The 19,874-nt window shown below is 39.4% G+C and overlaps 1 protein-coding gene across 1 annotated transcript in view; it reads right to left on the bottom strand.

The window, feature by feature from the left end:
- LOC146616366 (polyprenol dehydrogenase) overlaps positions 1-19,673 on the bottom strand; it is a 33,764-nt gene extending 14,091 nt beyond the window's left edge. Inside the window, exons 1-3 of the mRNA XM_085374399.1 lie at positions 19,541-19,673; positions 17,872-17,979; positions 7,349-7,417 (exon numbers count right to left, since the gene is read on the bottom strand). Of these exons, the coding sequence (XP_085230525.1) occupies positions 7,349-7,417; positions 17,872-17,979; positions 19,541-19,646 (283 nt within the window). The 5' untranslated portion in view covers positions 19,647-19,673. The remainder of the gene's footprint in view (positions 1-7,348; positions 7,418-17,871; positions 17,980-19,540) is intronic.
- Positions 19,674-19,874: the final 201 nt, after the last annotated feature.

Below are 19,874 nucleotides of genomic sequence, written 5' to 3'. Positions count from 1 at the left end.
TTATTTAAAATATTTTGTTCTTAATATACCACAGTATAGAGTCAAGTCATAAATTCCCTTGAGTTTCTAACCAATCAGCTCTACCCATCAACAATATTTTCTGACTAAAAAGATAAATGAACCATCTTCCCCGAAGGATACATCTTACGGGACCCGGGGGGGGGGGGGGAATATAAATAGTTTGACTTTAAATCTGATAAACAACAAAGTGAAATTCAAGAGTATTAGGACTGGGCAGCCTGCCAGTCTTAGCTCCTCCACAGACGTTTTTATTCGGCTGATGTAGGAGAGAGGGGGCTGGCTGGTCGAGTCCAGCGTGCAGCGCTAATGGGACGTTGCTTTTCAAGACAGCTGTAAATGTGAATATGTGGCTACTGTGAGTCAGTTTCACACGGACCAAAAAAGAAATCACAGAAATGCTCAAAACTAATTGCTGTTCAAAATTATTCACAATATCACGCTTATAACCACGTAACAATCCCTGAGGTACAAACGCGCACTAACAAGGTCAACCTTGTATGAACATCCCATTGCACTTAAATTCTGTTTAGAGTTAAAGAGCTTAGGTAAAACAACAATGTTTTTTGTAAGAAGGCAGCAGCTGCGTTACCTAAGCTGGAAGAAATTTGAATGTGTGCTAAGCAGACAGACAAACACACATAGGGTCCCCTGTTTCACACTGCTAATCTAGGCCTTTGGTTTGAGGCACAATGTGTTACTTTCAAGTGCACCGTGACTAAAGTTAGTGGGCAGACAGCGCTGCCTGTGGCAAAACACAGAAATACCCTGCATCTCCCAGTGTGTGTGTGTGTGCGCGCATGTTCATAATTTAAAGTAAAAGCCTCTAAGCTTCATTGTCTCGCGCCCAGGTGCAGTCCAAAATCATTAGCATGTTTCATAGGATTTTGCTAGAGGTTTCCAAGGGACATTACCTCTTTAGAGTGCAAAATGTACTGCTACATGATTCCCAATAGACCAAAAACACCTTTACACATTAAAACAAATGTTAAAAATCCCTCAGCTTACAAACACTCGAATAACATCACTGAATAGTGAAATGCATGGTCCTGAGGCTGTGTGACATAGAGATGGCACGATACCACTTTTTTATGTCCGATACCGATACCGATATCATAAATTTGGATATCTGCCGATACCGATATGAATCCGATATAGTGTTTTTTAATCAACAAAACTGTTTTTTAAAATATCTTGCTGCATTTTGCAAGTCTGCAAGTTCATACTCAAGTTTAAAACAACTACACTAAAGCTATTCTGTTATACCTGTATACAAAAAAAATATTTCATAGTTCAGCAATACTGATCAATCTAATAAACTTAGACCTACACCATCCTCCCTATTCTGGTATTTTAAAGAGTACTTAGCGTAAATATTAAGCAACCTAACTAATAGGGTTCCAACTCCCAGCAACAACAAAAAGAAATAAATAAAAAATAAGGAACCACCCCTCACGCGCCACCTCATGATGCTTAATCGACGTAATCAACCTTAATTTGATGCAGTGTGAAAAAAAATGCACAGAAATCAATTATTTTTCAAGAAATATTAAATAGATTCAACATCTTTCTTCAACAGAATTGCAGACTGCACAGATGGTACCTTCCCAAAGTAAAAAGTACTATAGCTTACTAGGGTATATATTAGACTTAATAGTCACTATATACAGTAATTGACTTCTATTCATTTTACATCAAATTAAAACTTTGGGTGTCAGATAATTATTTATTAAAAGCTCGACATTTTAAATGAGAATAAGAAAGAAAAGTATGTCTTTGTGCCCCCTTTTCCCTGTTCATGCCCTATCGGCCCCCCTGGCTAAACTTTGCTAGATCCGCCCCTGCACAGTTACCAGCGTCAGCTACGTAGAAAAAGATCCTGGTGTAGAAAGAAATATTAAATAAATTCTAACAACAGCTTATCAAGCTTAAACGTTCTGCTGTTGTTCAGCCGCTGGTTTCCTCTTTCTGGTGCAAAGTGGGCCAAAAACAAACAAGAGACACGGACTTGCGACAGAAAAGCCGATCAGCTGATCATTTAAGCAGTTTCACGATTGAAGTAGCAGCCGGAGAGCGAGAGGCAGTCGCTTGTTAAGCTTAACGTGGGAATGCTTTACAAACATTCAGAGATGGACTTACACACTTGCTTTACTTCTCTCGGGGATAACTTTGTCGGAGATGAAATGCCAGGTTGCTAGCGAAGCTCCACATGCTATCCAGACCACCGACAGGTCCGGCATGCCACAGCTGCTCTATCACGTGATGCATACTGCTCCGACTGCTAACGTTCTGAGGTGAGTTACGGCGTGTTGCAAGTTTTGCGAGGTGCTTTCGTGATATTTAATGGATCGGATTACATTTTTTATTTTTCTCCGATATCCGATCCAGTAATTTAGGTCAGTATCGGACCGATACCGATACGTAATATCGGATCGGTCCATCTCTAGTGTGACACCTTTCAAAAGAGCAGACAGTTAGTAATACATAAACTTTACTGAAGAACAATGCTTTTTTCGTCTTGGTCGTGGAACACTCGCCAGCTCTTTAACCTCTTAATAGAATAGAATAGCCTTTATTGTCATTGTACAGAGTACAACGAAATTGGAGTGCCACTCCCTTGGTGCAAGTTTCAATAATAAATATAAATGTAAAATATAAAAAGTACAAAAAAAACAATCGTAAGTACTCAAACAATAGTATGTACAATATATACAGGATAGCAGCATTAATATAATGACAGTATGAATAGCAGCATAATATAATGACAGTGACGGTATGGAATAGGTTCAATTGTTTTTGTGCTTATTTACTACGGTGATAGCTCTGGGAAAGAAGCTATCCCTGAATCTGTTTGTCCTGGTTTTATGTGACCTGTACCGTCGGCCTGACGGTAATAGTTCAAACAGTTGGTTGCTGGGGTGAGAGTGGTCCTTGATGATATTGCCAGCTCTGCTGAGGTACCGAGAGTTTGCAGTGACCTCCAGGCTGGGCAGAGAGCAGCCAGTGATCTTCTGGGCTGTGTTGATGACCCTCTGCAGTACTTTCCTGTCTGCAGCTGAGCACCCTGCATACCATGTTGTTATGCCGTACGTTAGGATGCTCTCTATGGTGGCTCTGTAAAATGTCACCAGCAGCCTCTCCTCCAGGTTGTTCCTCCTGAGCACTCTCAGAAAGTGGAGACGCTGCTGGGCCTTTTTAACCACCGCTGTAGTATTTGCAGTCCAGGAGAGGTCATCAGATATCTGCACGCCCAGAAACCTCATGGAGTGTACCCTCTCCACACAGCTCCCGTGAATGTAAAGTGGGGCCGGGTCTGCTCTGCCCTTCCTGAAGTCCAAGATAAGTATACTTGAGGGTGTGTGGGAATTTGCCAAGCAACTCTACAAGTATTTTGTAGACTTAAAAGTATTTAACTATATCCCTCGGGGTGTCCTCTGGTGGATTTCTCTGAAGTATGAAGCATCATGCCCATTGTTACAATCGCTCACAGTCAGAGCCTGGTCTGCATTGCCGGCAACAAGTCAAACTTGTTTATGGCAGAGTTTCTAGACGCAACCAAAATTCCTAGGATGCACTTTTTTGGTGGCCTTAGACTCACGTTTGCTTTTTACAGATGATTTGGTAATCAGTCGGGTTGATCTACTACATTCCCACCCTCACCTTTGCCCACCAATGGCACGTAGTAACCAAATAAATTAGACTGCAGATACAAGCAGCAGAAACAAGCTTCCTGTGAAGTGGTCTGGGCTCTCCCTTTAGAGGTAGGATGAGGAGCTCAGTCATCCAGGAGGGACTTAGAGTAGGGCCACTGCTTCTTTGCATTGAAAGAAGCCTGTTGAGGTGGTTTGGGCATTCGGCCAGGATGCCTCTGGGTGCCTCCTAGGCGAGGTGTTTTGGGCATATCTAACCAAGAGGAGAATCTGGAGCAGACCCATGAAACGCCTGGGAGATTATGTCTCTCAGCCAGAATTGGAACATTTTAATGTCCCCCCAGAAGAGCTGGAGGCAGTGGCCAGGGAGAGAAAGATCTGGACATATCTGCTCAGACTGCTCCCCTCAGAATCTGTACCCAGTAAGTCGTAGAAAATGGATGGACTGACCTATAATATACTGTCATTTATGGAAACCTGTTTCTTCAGTAGAATTGTTTCAGTGTTTTAAAAAATGGATTAACAACCAGAATGTGTTATCTACATTTAGGGTGCTTTTTGTGTAACAGGAATTTTGCTTTTATAAAGAAGGCATGAAAAAGATTGCTCACCACAGCCCCATAAAAAACTGCTTTTTAAACGGCCAATTACATTATATATCTATATATAAAATCTGAGGGCATAAAGTAATTCTACAATAATGTGCAAAAATCTTGAGCCACTCATCATTTCTTTATATTTTTATAGGAAAATTGGAAAAATATACAGTGATTTATTGAGATTTATTGAAAACCTGAACTCTTGTAGGCAATCCTTGACTGATATTGTTCCATTTATATAGATGGATGGAGGATCCCCAACACCACAGACTAAATAACCACAGCCCCACCCCACAACAGACCCTCCACTGTGTTTTACAGATGTTGCACATCCTCACTGTTGTACCTCTGTCTCCTGACCTCCTCTGTTCATACTGACGACAATTTGAACCAAAGATTTCGGATTTATGCCTCAGCCATTTCTTCCCGTTTCTTTTCTTTACAAATGGCTTCTTAAAAGCCATTCTCCCACTAAGACCATTTTTGATGAGTCTTCAGCAAACAGTAGATGGATCAACTGAAGTGCCAACTGCTTTTTTCTTAAGCACAAGACTTTGAAATATTGTTCACATGCTGTAGAAAATGTTTTAGGCCTGCCACATCTTCTTTTTACATCCATTTGTCCAGTTTCCTGATATTTTTTAAGGACATAGTACACATGATGCCAAGACATGACAAGTTTTCAGCAAATAGCTCTTAAGGAATTATCCCGTTGGTCACATTGAGCAAAAATACAAATTTAAGCCTGTCCAACTATGTTTTGCCATTTTTCGTTAGATTCAACTGAAGAAACTATGTGTTTATGTGACAGGCGTCTAGTAAAAAAGTAAGTGTTAAGTGGCTTAACAAACAAACAAACAAATCCTCTGAGAATTAGGTACAGGGACTGCACGGAAAATGAGTGAAAAAGCAGCCAATGTCAAAAAGCCTGAAGAACAGTTTTTTTAAATGTGTCCTTGGAAGCAAAATATAAAGTAATGAAGGGTGGCTCAAGACTTTTGCGCAGTGCTCTACATTGAGATTGTGAAATAAAACACTTTGCCACTCGTGACACCTTGAAACACCCTAAGGGACCTGGACTTGTCTAGCCAAGTCCCCAGTTAGAGAATCACCTCCACAGCCTATGTATTATGAGCTGTCTCCCATTTCTCATAACAGACAAATGTACACACGCTGGGAAGGATGCCAAAGGGCATTTGGACAGAGATGTTTAAAGCTCCTGCCTCACATACTAATGAGAATCCATTACTGTCTCATTCAAATAGTCTCAAACACACACACACATACGCATACACAATCAGCACATTCTCATTCAGTGCATAAGCATCTGGCTACAGACACCCCCTTGTCCCCTATGCTTCAGTGCCTGCCAATTACAAAAGAAGTAATCAATTCCACCACGGCTCCGTCCCGGGAAATCGACTTCAATGACACCGGCTACATGGCCGCTGTCTCTGTACCTGACAGCCACTTACACACAAGCAGGGACCCAGTCAACCAGCCTTCTGTTGCTCTTCAGTGCAAGGCCAAGCAAGATAAACCAGATCCCCCTTCCCAACTGGAAGCATTAGCTCTAAATACTGTACCATATTTCATGGTCATCATGAATGACAATTTAGTATGTCTAAAGAAGTGTTTTACCCATTGGAATCTGACAAAAAGGACATTTTCGCCTGCACACACGCTTATTGCTTTGCAACTGAAGGCCGGCCGTTTGCAGGCAATCCAGGGTCTGGTTGCCTAGGTAACCCTCTAATGTATTTACTGCCAGATCATAAGTCAAACAGCAAAATTCTTCATTCGCATTGTTATGACTTGTTTCAATTGCTTGCCTGGAATTACTGGCCCATTTCCCGTCACCAGCAGTTATTTAGTGGAATGTCATTTACTTTCTATGGTGTCTCGTTGTGGCATCGTTTCATGCATGCGCACGGTTTTAATATTAGTTTTCATGTGCTACATGTCCATGTCCTCTACAAAGTGTTCACGATTTACCTTAGAAGCATCTCAAGAACAAATGAAGAAACACAGGATAAACCTGTAAATGTATTTTTTATACAAATCCTATAAAGTTTGTTGTTGACAGGACAAACAGCGTACAGCTTTTTTCTGCTAGCTCAAGGTCCCAAAAGCTTAAAACTCACAGTAAGTGCAGTAAATAAGCATGAACGTATCGTCAATGGTCAGGTATTGGAAAAACTGGAAACATTTGAACATACAGTATCATTACACAGTGTAATGGTGTAGCTAACCCAAAGTGTTTTTAATAGCTTTGGACAAATGTGGCACTACCACACACGTTCTGGATCCAAAAACAAGTAAAATGACTACATTGTTTTAGTTTTTAAGAAGATTTTTTTTAATAAAAAATATTAAAAAACTGTACATTTATAAAGGAAAACATAAGTAGCTCTAGTATGCCTCAAATATTACAGACACTATCTAAAACCTGATTTTGCAAGCGTACCAATCTTGGAACACCTCTTTAATAAAACAGCAACTGACGCACCTTACGAGGTGGTAAAATCTCAAGGCTATTTCGTACAGTCTTCTTAGTCACGGCACTATAGTGGAATTTACGGTGATGTGAAGGTCAGCCGAATCAATTTCTCAACATGGGATTTAAAAAGAGAACCCTGTAAGCTGTTGTCGAAGTGATATATCTCTACTATTATTTGTCTCTTCCCATTTTCATCACCACCTCTGTGTTTCCCATCTTCTTCCACCTCCTGATTCTTTTTTCCTATTTTATTTAGAAAAAAAAGCTGGTACAGCTAATGATTTTGCACTTTTTATCATTATCTTCACATCCTTTTGCATCATTTTCCTCCTCATGTTCATTACAGTGGATCTACAACACTCCTGACACTGTATGTATGTGCGGTTGTGTGTGTTCAGGTTTACCTGCAACTGTGAAATCATGTGTGTATGTTTGGTAAAGACTGGAAAAAAGCCTACGGGGCAGACTACAGCAGCTCTTTCCTTTATCTTCAAACAGCGGCTTGCTAAAACAACAACATTTGTGCGTACGCATGTGTGTGTCTGCCTGCGTGTGCATGCGTTTAATGTTTGCAATGTTACCTTTGGCCTCTTTGTAGTGTTCACAGATCCTTCTGACAGCTGCAAGACCCTCCTGCTCATCTCTCCCACCTCAAAGAGAAGGAAACACACACAAACACACACAAATGAATACAATATATGACGAGACCTTGGAGGCTTTTTATAAAAAAATACAGGTTTCCTTTTTTTTGTCAGTCTTTCATCTTATAAAAACACATTTCCAAGAAAGGTTCTTCGAATGAAAGAACACTCAGTGCAAAAATTTAGCCCTTCAGAAATTAGGAAAATTAACAAGGCTTCTGATTCAATACATCTACTTTTTCAGTAAAGACTTTAAATGCAAGCCTGTAAAGAAAGTATAATATTATTAAAAGCATGAGTTATTATGAAAGTACCATCTAACTTCAAACAAGCTATATGAGGACACTTCACCAAAGAGATTTTAGCCAAAGAAAAACTACCTTAAAAAATGTGATTTTTCTTTGGCTAAAATCTTTTAATGCTTGCAAAGTCAAACAGCAACATTCTGAATATGAAATCAGTCAAAAGATACTTTTTTGCACCATCACTGGATCCAGGCAGCATAGCCAGACAGGAAAGTGGGGAGCACACTTTTATAATAATAAGTATTTTGATCCCAAAAATATCAGAAGAAATATCAGAGTGCCGCATATTTTAAAAAGCTATTTGGTAGAAGCAAAATAAATGGGTAAAATATGGTGCTTAAGGAATTTATTAGACCACAATCCAATATAATGTTTATACCACAGCTGCCCCAAAGTTTCTACAACGTTTCTGCAATGATTTATCAACCAGGATGCACAAGCTCCTCATTCTTGTTATTCAGGAATTTTCCAATTCAGTGTTTTACAAAAAATAGCAGAAAATATAGTGATGCATATTATTAATTTTTGCTTAAGATGCCAAATTACAGTAATTTACTTGCATTCCTGAACACCAAAATTAGTTTTAGTATATGAATGCTATGCTTGACTAATTTCTGACTTGTCAGAGAATTCCAGTCTGCCTCAAATTTAAGCAAAAAATGAAAACTGGGTTTGTTATTTGCCTGATAAACAATCACGTCATTTTGTGTTCTGAATATTTCTTTCTTTGAAAAAATTTGTGTTTTCTTGTTCTATGACAGCTGGTCTAATAAATTTGTTAAGCATCCTACCTGTTTTATTATACTTAGTGGGGGAAAATGAGATTCATACAGTGCTCAGTGACAACTGAAAATGGCGTGTAATACCATCTACAACATCAGATCTGAGTTATAAACTCATAAACACAAGACCTTTAAACACACTGATCCACAGCTCTCTATTTTGGTTCCATATTGAATGCACTGTTCAGATTAATTTACATGCTCCAGCAGCACAAGACAAAATATGCAGAGAGCTACATATCATGTGCTGCCTTCTAAGATCATTGTAATAAATATATTATCCCCATATGAACAATATCATTTTAATACACCAGTTCTCACAGTGAAAAAGTCCATGATATGCTCCTATCATAGTTAAAGTCATTTTCCTTTCACAGTGCAACAGGAGCAAGGGGCTGTAACAGCTCTTTCATAAAAATAATCTACCACACACCCTATGCCGAACGTAGGGTAAATTAAGGAACTTAATGTCCTGTCATTTAGCTCAATTCAATTTCCACGGTGTTAAAAAGATGACTGTTGCTATCGTTAGATGTAGCCGGATGACTAGACACGCACAAACTTGTACACACAAATAGCCTATTTGCACACGCTCATTTCCGCTTTGCTCACACACATAGACACACTTATCTTGGATTATCACATAGACCTTTTCAAGGGCACAGCATCATTTACCCTGATGCACCGCTGTTCAGGCAGGGCTGAAGGATGCAGCTTCTCTGAGTGACGTGCCACAAACACTCACATTCAGGACAGGAACAGCCTGATCTCACACAAACAGATTTTTTTTTTCCAAACGCACTAGTGCCCCTCTAGCAGGCTTCTCTGCCCATTTGCCAACACTCACTAAGAACGCTGCATATAATTGAATACACATCTCTTCACAACTGCTTCTGGACAAAGCTCTTCTTTAAAATAGCTACTGATTAAAAGACGTGCCCCAAGGAAATAGTTTGCCTACTAAATATTTTGGGATGAGAGTTGAAAAAGTAACCTAATTAATTCACAGACATATTCTTGCTGCAACTCAACAAATGGATAAACTGAGCAAGACCTGGAATAATAGTTAACCGTAAACTGCCAACTACTGACAATCTCATGCATGCATGGGGACCTGTTGTGCTTTCCCCATAAACATTATAAAAGATGGACATAGAGTCTGGGTCTGAAAACTGAAACCAATGTGGAAGTGCTTTAAATCTGTAATTTATTTAATGGCCTCCAAGGAGCAACACCTGTGGTTATACAGACTTGTCATCCTATAGAACTCTATAGAAAAACAGCTTTCTGACACAAGCTTTTCTGCTGAGTTTATGGGCTCAGTCACTCAATTTGGGTCAAACTTAATAAAAATTATGGTCCATTTTGTAAATCTCAGAGACACTGTGGAGGACAATCTGGATAGCAACAAGTTTGATGAAATTCTAACCAATACTCTTTTTTTGAATTGGGAATGGATGTACAGACGCTTAATCACAGCATAAACTAAAAATACTTGTTAGTCAAAGCTCTGTCACGGCACGGTGCGCCGGTGTGTTAGAGCAGTGCCCAAGAGCAGACACAGGCAAGGAGACGTAACATGACTTTAACAAAAGGTGAGCCTTTATTATGGCTGAACAGAGGGCAAAACAAAAGCTAAGACGAGTGCTGGCAAGACAACTAAACTGACTGTGAAAACCTATGACACTGAACACTATACAAGACTATGAAACTGTGATAAAGCTATGAAACTTCGAAAACTAATTCTATGACTGTGACTATGAGAACGGTGACGACTATGACGAGCCATAACTGGGAAGGTTACACAGACGACGCGACAAAGACTGACTGAAACACAGAGACTAAATACCCACAGGGATGATTAGGGGAAGTGGAAACACATGAGGGAGAACAGCTGACACACATGAACCTAATGACAGGACAGGGGAAGTGAAACTAAATACAATAAGCAAGGAACACCGGACTCTTTCAAAGTAAAACAGGAAACATGGAGACTTAGACATGATGCAAACCTGATAACAAGAACCACACAGACATGAAGCATGACAGGTAGACACACGAACCAGGGACGCTTAGTACAGGGGAGATGACATAAACAACTAAGAAACAAAGGACTAAACAGCAACCTAGAAATTAACTAGATGAGTTAAACTAGAACACGAATGAATACAAAAGAAACATAAAAACTCAAACACTGGGTCACACGACCCAGTACTGTGACAAGCTCAGGCTTTATGCTGCTTTAAATGCTCAGTTTCCAAGTTTTCCTTTCTTCTGCTCTTGGATCTGTATGATGATACAGAGAAGGATTAACCTTAATATGTCACCTCAGGCAGACAGCTCTGGATTTAAGCGGCAATTCAAGTGGCTCCATTCACCTGCCATTCAAACCTTCTGTTAGTGAGTAACAGCCAATCACAAAAGGATTTCTCACTTAAAGGTAGGATAGGTGTCAATAAAATGAGAGACGGTAAAATGGCTCACAGTACAGAGGCTGCATCTAATCCTGGTATACGAAACTGTTATTCTGAGCTGCAGTTCAGACAAATTAGTAGTTGGGAATGAGCGTACTTGGGGAGACAGAGTAAAATATTTTATTTGTTTAACCTGCAAATTGATTTGTGCATCATGTGCTACGTATGAGCCAGATTTTGTCTTTGTTGCCGGCACAGTGGTATCAAAACCTTCAGTCTGCTTTAATCAGTTATTCTATTCGATATACAGTGGGGCAAAAAAGTATTTAGTCAGCCACCGATTGTGCAAGTTCCCCCACCTAAAATGATGACAGAGGTCAGTAATTTGCACCAGAGGTACACTTCAACTGTGAGAAACAGAATGTGAAAAAAAAATCCATGAATCCACATGGTAGGATTTGTAAAGAATTTATTCGTAAATCAGGGTGGAAAATAAGTATTTGGTCAATAACAAAAATACAACTCAATACTTTGTAACATAACCTTTGTTGGCAATAACAGAGGTCAAACGTTTACTATAGGTCTTTACCAGGTTTGCACACACAGTAGCTGGTATTTTGGCCCATTCCTCCATGCAGATCTTCTTGAGAGCAGTGATGTTTTGGGGCTGTCGCCGAGCAACACGGACTTTCAACTCCCGCCACAGATTTTCTATGGGGTTGAGGTCTGGAGACTGGCTAGGCCACTCCAGGACTTTCAAATGCTTCTTACGGAGCCACTCCTTTGTTGCCCGGGCGGTGTGTTTTGGATTATTGTCATGTTGGAAGACCCAGCCTCGTTTCATCTTCAAAGTTCTCACTGATGGAAGGAGGTTTTGGCTCAAAATCTCACGATACATGGCCCCATTCATTCTGTCCTTAACACGGATCAGTCGTCCTGTCCCCTTGGCAGAAAAACAGCCCCATAGCATGATGTTTCCACCCCCATGCTTCACAGTAGGTATGGTGTTCTTGGGATGCAACTCAGTATTCTTCTTCCTCCAAACACGACGAGTTGAGTTTATACCAAAAAGTTCTACTTTGGTTTCATCTGACCACATGACATTCTCCCAATCCTCTGCTGTATCATCCATGTGCTCTCTGGCAAACTTCAGACGGGCCTGGACATGCACTGGCTTCAGCAGCGGAACACGTCTGGCACTGCGGGATTTGATTCCCTGCCGTTGTAGTGTGTTACTGATGGTGACCTTTGTTACTTTGGTCCCAGCTCTCTGCAGGTCATTCACCAGGTCCCCCCGTGTGGTTCTGGGATCTTTGCTCACCGTTCTCATGATCATTTTGACCCCACGGGATGAGATCTTGCGTGGAGCCCCAGATCGAGGGAGATTATCAGTGGTCTTGTATGTCTTCCATTTTCTGATGATTGCTCCCACAGTTGATTTTTTCACACCAAGCTGCTTGCCTATTGTAGATTCACTCTTCCCAGTCTGGTGCAGGTCTACAATACTTTTCCTGGTGTCCTTCGAAAGCTCTTTGGTCTTGGCCATGGCGGAGTTTGGAGTCTGACTGTTTGAGGCTGTGGACAGGTGTCTTTTATACAGATGATGAGTTCAAACGGGTGCCATTCATACAGGTAACGAGTGGGGGACAGAAAAGCTTCTTACAGAAGACGTTACAGGTCTGTGAGAGCCAGAGATTTTCCTTGTTTGAGGTGACCAAATACTTATTTTCCACCCTGATTTACGAATAAATTCTTTACAAATCCTACCATGTGAATTCATGGATTTTTTTTTTCACATTCTGTCTCTCACAGTTGAAGTGTACCTCTGGTGCAAATTACTGACCTCTGTCATCATTTTAAGTGGGGGAACTTGCACAATCGGTGGCTGACTAAATACTTTTTTGCCCCACTGTATTTCGCTATAAGTCATCCGTTTCAACCACCTCCTCCAACTATAAAGAAATTATAAAAACCTTTCCAAGAAGCAAAGTCTTCCATGGCAAAGATTAATTTAAATTTCATTATCTTATCTTAAAAAATGCTCTGGACCGCATCATTTTAATCCAATACCTAGTGAAATGTATTGTAAGCACAAGTGCATGCTTTTAATACCCAACTCCGGTGTTTGACAGTTCAAAGGCTTAAGCCATTAACTGTCTTCACACAGATACTATGCTACCACTCCACCTGAAATATGCATCCACTACATAACTAGAGAGGGATCCACTTTACCATAAATACTCTCACTTCATGAATTACCTCAAAGAATTGGCATATTTGAAATGGAGATACACTCAGAGTCATCAGCTGTGGGATCAACTTCGGTACACATAGGATTGTCTGGAACTACAACAGACACTTATCCGAGTTCTGGTATGATTGATTTTGTGAGTGTAATCCCACACACATGGCGCTCACATCTAATTTATGTTCTGCTCAAACCGTCTCCAAGGATACTCTGACATTGACTTTGCGCTATACACTCTGAATGAATAAAGCAGAGTTTTCTTCAAAGTTTTTAAACTCGTGGACAGAATAGAAAATGTAGTCTCACCCTAGAAGATTTTGCTGTTCTGTGCATGGCATCTCCAATGTGCTTAACTTCGGCACCTAATATAGGTTTTAAATGTAAAAAAGAAAGAAAAAAGCACCAATTCAACTAAATAATTTCATGATTTATGACCAGTCTTTGAAGAGTGAGTTGAAATCGAACCCCATAACATTCTGTCAAGACATTCCCACACTGCTTCAATAATGTTGAGGTCCAGGCTCTGGATTCCAAACCATGACTTATAGTGTTCCATTGTATTTATGCAGATATCTGTTTCCCACATTGATAGTCTGTTTGCAATCATAATTATGATGAAAAATAAAGCAGCTGCTAATCTGACCATTTCCAGATGGTACTGCATGGTTGATCGAAGTCTTTCCTATATTTATAATTAGATAGATTTTAAAAAGATCTCGAACACCACGGCTGAAATGCAGCCTTAAACCATAACAGCATCTCCACTGTGTTTTACCGATAACTGTAGACATTGACAGTTGGACATCCCTCCTGACCTCCTTCATATGTACTGATGACAATTTAAATCAGAAAATGTAAAATATAGATTTAATACTCCATAAAACTCACTTATTGTTTTTTTGGTCCTGTAGTTTTTGTGTAATTTAGTATACGTCAGCCTTTTCTCCCTGTTTCCCTGCTTCTTGACAGCCATCCTTCCACGAGACCATTTCTGATGAGGCTTCAGCAAAGAGTAGATGAACTGAACGTTGGGTTACTTAACGTAATCCCTGGTTCTTTGATAACAGAGTGAGGTGTTTCACTATGGGAATCGCCTCGGCGTGACCAACTACGGAAGCTCCAATGACACCACGTCTGTCTATGACAGACCTGTCGAGCCGTGCTCAGGGCTCCGCCCCCTCGTACGCCGAGGCGATTCCCATAGTGAAACACCGAGCGAAGTTAGAAAAAGAACTAATCTCTCAGTTCCTGTTTCAGGTCTTGAGACATGATTTTAAGAAACAGTTTATCTGCTTTAAATACCTTTTAAGGACTGCCATTTTTTCCATCTGTCCTCAACTTGCGCAGTTTACACATTTTATTTAAGAACACAGTGAAGTCCATGCCAAAATATGCCAAGTTTTTGGCTAAAGATTTTTTGCGAATTGCCTTGTTGCATAAATACTGTTTTATGCTTGTGAAACAATTATCTTTGGCATTTTTTCATGATTTCAATTAAAGAAATGAGAATGGCTGCTACTAACAAAGTGCCTAAAAGTACTATTTAAAATTGGTCTGTTAAGTACAGACAGAACACTATTTCATCACTTGAGTTAGCTGCCTTTCTTGTGCTCCATAGTCAGAAAAACTCTGAACTAGTGCAAACGTCTTCAGAGCCATTGTGGGGGGGTCACGGTATGATTTTTTTTTTTAAAAAGAATGCTTGGACACTGCCAAGATAATGGAGAGGTTTTTGACGGGGCTCCCACACAAACGCAAAGCAGAAGATGAAGCATCACCAAATTTGTTTCCAAACCAGCTTCCTTCCAAGCCAAAGACTAGAAAATATGGTGAAGCATATCTTCCCTTTGGCTTCACCTGCACAAGTGCCAAGGTAGGTCTCCCCTGCAGAATTTGTTTTCCTTGCGTCGGGAGCACGCGCGATGTGAAATGTTGCGTGACGAACTCTGTATTCCTCGTCTACATGTGAACGCAAAAACAGAGTTTTCGAAAATCTCCAACCTGACAGGAGTTTTTAAAAATCTCTGATTTCAGTTATTCATGCCGTTTACGCGTGGACGAAAGGCCCAAACGCATAGAAAAACCTGCTAAAAGCTGGGGGAATCAAAAATACTCGTGTAGGTGTGGACGTAGCATAAAAGAGTTAATAGCCTGATCTATTGCTGCCCGTAACTTATTGCAGTTTTCTCGTATTTGTTTAATTGTTTACAAAAGGTTTGAGGTTTGAAATGTGTGTGTAGTTGGAGGATGCGTTTGTGTGTGTGTATGTGTGTGTGTCTGGTGGTGGTGGGGGGGGGGGGGGGGGGGGGGGGGGGGGGGGGGGATTTTCTTCTAAAACAAAGGGAGGCCTAGCGAAAAAATTTGGGAATCACTGCTCTAGCAAGTGGTTCTAGGCAGGTAGAGCAGGAGTGGCATGGGACATGTGGCACATGAAATGAAAAAAAGAGACATGCCACATGATAGAAAACCTGGAATTGATTACTTATATAGAGTACACATAAATACACAGACTTCTAAATTGCTATTATCTCACAGCCTTTATCTGTATTTTCCCCCAAACCTTTGATGGTAGCTAAAATTAGAACAACGCACATCATTTGTTATGTTAAACTATATTCAGTTAAACAAACTACTTCTGGAATTACATTCTTTTGCATATTTTGCCTTGCCTACACGTTCAAATTCACTTTTGTATTTTTTGCATGAAATACATTTTTACATAGAACATTTAAAGAAGCTGTAACGTGAAGCATTTCATTTTTTAACATTTGGTTTTACTGCATTTACCTTCCCACGATAAATATAGCTAAATGAATAATGGAACAATAGCAGACCTTGTTTATGCAAAAAGGCCTGTCATAATCCTTGAATTTGCATTTTAACACCCAATTTGATAACAGCCCTTTAATCCCAGTGAAGCTCTGAAAGTCTTTAAATCTCCTCACAGTGAAGAATCACACACATTTCCTAATGATGAAAACAAACTGTTTTGAAGCTATTCCAACCCTTAGCATGAATCAATGAGGTGTCAAGAGGGTTTCTGACAACAGTACGCTTTTAGGTAGACAAACAGAGGATGCCTTGGGTATTATACAGCTGTGGTTTGATCAGTCTATAATAGATTTTATGTTATCATGGACACCTCATCATTCAGCTTCACTGGTGCTTTGGGATAATGGTGAAGACAGAACACTGACCATAATGTCTGTCCTTCTGTTTTCAGACCAAAGGTTAAGCAAAGTTTCATTTGAGAACAACAAACTTCTAACTGGGCTCAAATACTAAGATATTCTCAGAACGTACCCAGACTTTCTGTAAATTTGCTTATTTTTCTTAGTCTCCTACTTTTCACTATAAAAATTAAGTTAAATGACACAGCTGACAATTGGCTAGTTCTCCTTTTCTGATTTTCTGTGGAATGAAGAAAATCCAGTCTGTGAGAGATTATTAGCCAGGAGGCTTTTGCAACACAATGCGAGACAGATTTTTTGTGGAAACTTAAATCGTCTTGATGCATTCTCAATCATCCAGGAAAGTAAATCCCCAAAAGTTGATTCTGTTCCAGATGAACAGAATCAACTTTTGGAGATGGAAACTTAAATATTTTCAACTTACACACATGCATATTTGCCTCTAATTGATTCATGTGCAACAGCCATGTATGCAATCTCAGTATGTATATGCAGTTTGTGGTCCACAGTAGAATATGTTATGCTGAAATCAATATGTGGTACTTGCTAAAAGTCAATATAATCCTTTGCTATCACTGCGGTGCCTTGTTCAGAATTTGCCAGGATTAACAGAGACTCAACTAAAAAATACTGACATTTCCTCCTCTACACCAGTCATTTTGAAACTATTTTTTGTTGCCCAAAGTACACCAAAGGGCAAACCAAACTTTCAAAGTGCTCTTGTAGTCATATCTGTCATCGGTTCTTCTTTTGATTGGAATGCAAGGTGACGACACTTTGACAGCTCATTTGCAGCAGCTGGACCTAGTATGTGTATCATCCCATCCATTAGCATACCTTACCTCAATCTAACAAATGGTGAGTCCATTTGGATTCACTGCTCTAGACTTTTACGTTCACCCTACATTTGTGCTGCACAGCAATTTAAAAACTAATTAAAGTCTGTTTAGCGGTGACTACAGTATTCTCACCATCTTATGTGGTTAGACAGGGTTATCGTGCCAGCACTTTTCCACCTGCAGACGGACCTATCCAGTTTGTTGTTGCACACAGCTACACACCCTACACACAATGTACTTTTTGTGTAATTGTGTGATATGTAAAATAAAAGCACTTATCAAAGGAACTGATATTGGTGCATGTTTTAACAGATATTAACAGAGGTTAATACATTGGGTATTTGTTCCTGCATTGTAATAGAGATTCTGGAAAGCTGAGGCATATGTAATGTGACATATAGTATTCCAAGTTTTGGGCCTGACAAAGTTCATAAAGTGTAAAGAAGAAAATAATTTTCAAAATGAAAAAAATCAAGGACCAACAGAGAAAGCGATCAGAATTTTTAAAGGAGTGTGAATCTTTTGAAACATCATTTTTTTTGTCTTACTTTCTCCAGTATTAGGCCACATCTCTTATAGCTATTTGTGCAGTTAATGTTTATGTATGTGAACAAGCCAGCCTATAGGGAAATCATGTGTGTTTGTGCTGTTTGCATATCAGTGTTGACGTGCTTCATACAGTACCTATGATAACATGTGCCCCGAGTCTGACCAAGTGGCGAGCTACTTCATAACCAATTCCCCTGCCTCCTCCTGTCACTATGGCAACGTTGCCATCTTGTCTGGGCATCACTGGCAGAAGCAGAAGAGGAGACAAAGATATCAAAGAGAAAGTCACTTGATAAGGAAGCTTCTTCAGGACAGGTTGATGTTTCTATAGATGACAACTCAGTAAAAAACACATGGGCTTTTTGTAGAATTTTTTTCTTTTTATTTCCATTGTACTGAATAACAAGTTTTCTTTACTTTCTTTCATTACTAAAGTTACTTTATGGGTTCAGTAGCAACAAAATAATAACAGAAAGGGACCTTAATTAAATGCAAAATAGAAGAAAAGTTCAATAAATTTAAAAAAAAAAAAAGCATTTTATGAAATGTGTGAAAGCCATCAGATTTTGATTTATTTTAATCAGAAACACGAAACACTGATATAACACTCAAATTAACAGAGTTAAATATCAGAAAACAACTGACAGCAGATATTGTTCACCTTATACTCCCCTAGTAACATATGATATATTATGTAGTTACAGTTCATATTCCAGAGAACACATGAGTTCTTCCTATACCCTTTCCTGTCAATTTTCAAGAAGACTGGAAGAGTCTGCCACATTGGATGTGATACAACCACTAGATGCTGGGGAAAAATATGTATTTCTGGATTGGTCGGCAGTGGTTTCTGGAGGTTGCTGTTTCTTGCTAGGTGAAACTGACTGCAAAGAAGGGTCTGCATATGCTGTATCACTAAAACATCAGGTTTGTATCACAATTCTGGCACTTTGCAGTTTAGTTTGAGTTTTTAAAAATGTTCAGTTTTAAGTAAATTTTAATGGTTTCAGTGTTAGTTTTTATTTATTGTGCAGTGAGCAGTATTTATCCAGAGCAATAAGTTTTCAGAACTCATTCAGAAAGCTCAGTCTGAATAAATCATTGCACCAGTGCCTCCCGAGCTTATGTTAACCACATTGAAAAAGAACAAAAATAAATTAGATAAATAAATTCTTTTTTAAAAAACAATGTATTTTTTTTTTTAATTATTCTAGTTATTTTTCTAAGTTAGCAATATAATTTCAGTTTGGATTATTTCTGACGTCTCTTTTTAGTTTTTATTTCAGTAAGATAATAATAATAATAATAATAATAATAATAATAATAATAATAATAATCCTAAAATAAAAACATGGTTATAGTTTTGGTGTAGTTAACCAGGTGTCTGCAACAAAATTGAGTTGCGCTGTCTCTGGGCGACGAGCGAACTAGCCCAGACAGCATTATGAAAAGTGCACATTTAACCTCACAAAGCTTGGTGGCAATCGTAGAAACTTTGGAAAGGACACGTTGATGTTCTACGCAATCGTTAATTATTCGGCTGAATTCGGCAAAAACAAGACGACAGATGATCATTTTTTTCGCTAATGTTTTGAGCTTAACACAAACTAGCTAACATAGCTAGCATCGTGTTAACATGTGCAAGTGCAACATAGTAAATGACCGCTACATGTACTAATGAACAATGATAACCCGTGCTGACTATAATGCACCCACGTTCATTGGTTACAACTTGGTTGCCCGTGCTGTCACTTACAACTGAATTACAACTTGTCAAACTAACGTAAGCTAAAGTTAAACCGACCTGGCAGCCTCAAAGGTCCGTTTAGCAGTTGAAGCAAAAGCACCTTTAAACCAAGCAGGTAAAGCTTTATAGCTGGCAGAAGATGACACCAAAAAGCAGACAACATCTCTGCGAGGATGTGTAACGCTGGTATCCGAAAGAGCCGTCAGTGCAGAGGCAGAGCAAACCACCACAACGCAGTTACGTCTGTGGGACGCGTTCCAATATGAAGTTGTCCAACATCGCTTCCTTCCTTAACACATCTTCTAACAACTCATGTTCCATTTTTAGATTACTAAATTAGACGACTAACAATTCCCTGACATATCTATTTTTAAAATCTTGACTTTTCAAA

Source organism: Diplotaxodon limnothrissa, linkage group LG16 (assembly GCF_057381915.1).
Source record: "Diplotaxodon limnothrissa isolate DT_005_m linkage group LG16, D_limnothrissa_male_GT1.1, whole genome shotgun sequence".
In the NCBI taxonomy this organism is placed as follows: Eukaryota; Metazoa; Chordata; class Actinopteri; order Cichliformes; family Cichlidae; genus Diplotaxodon; species Diplotaxodon limnothrissa.
This window is presented reverse-complemented; position numbering and strand designations above follow the sequence as displayed.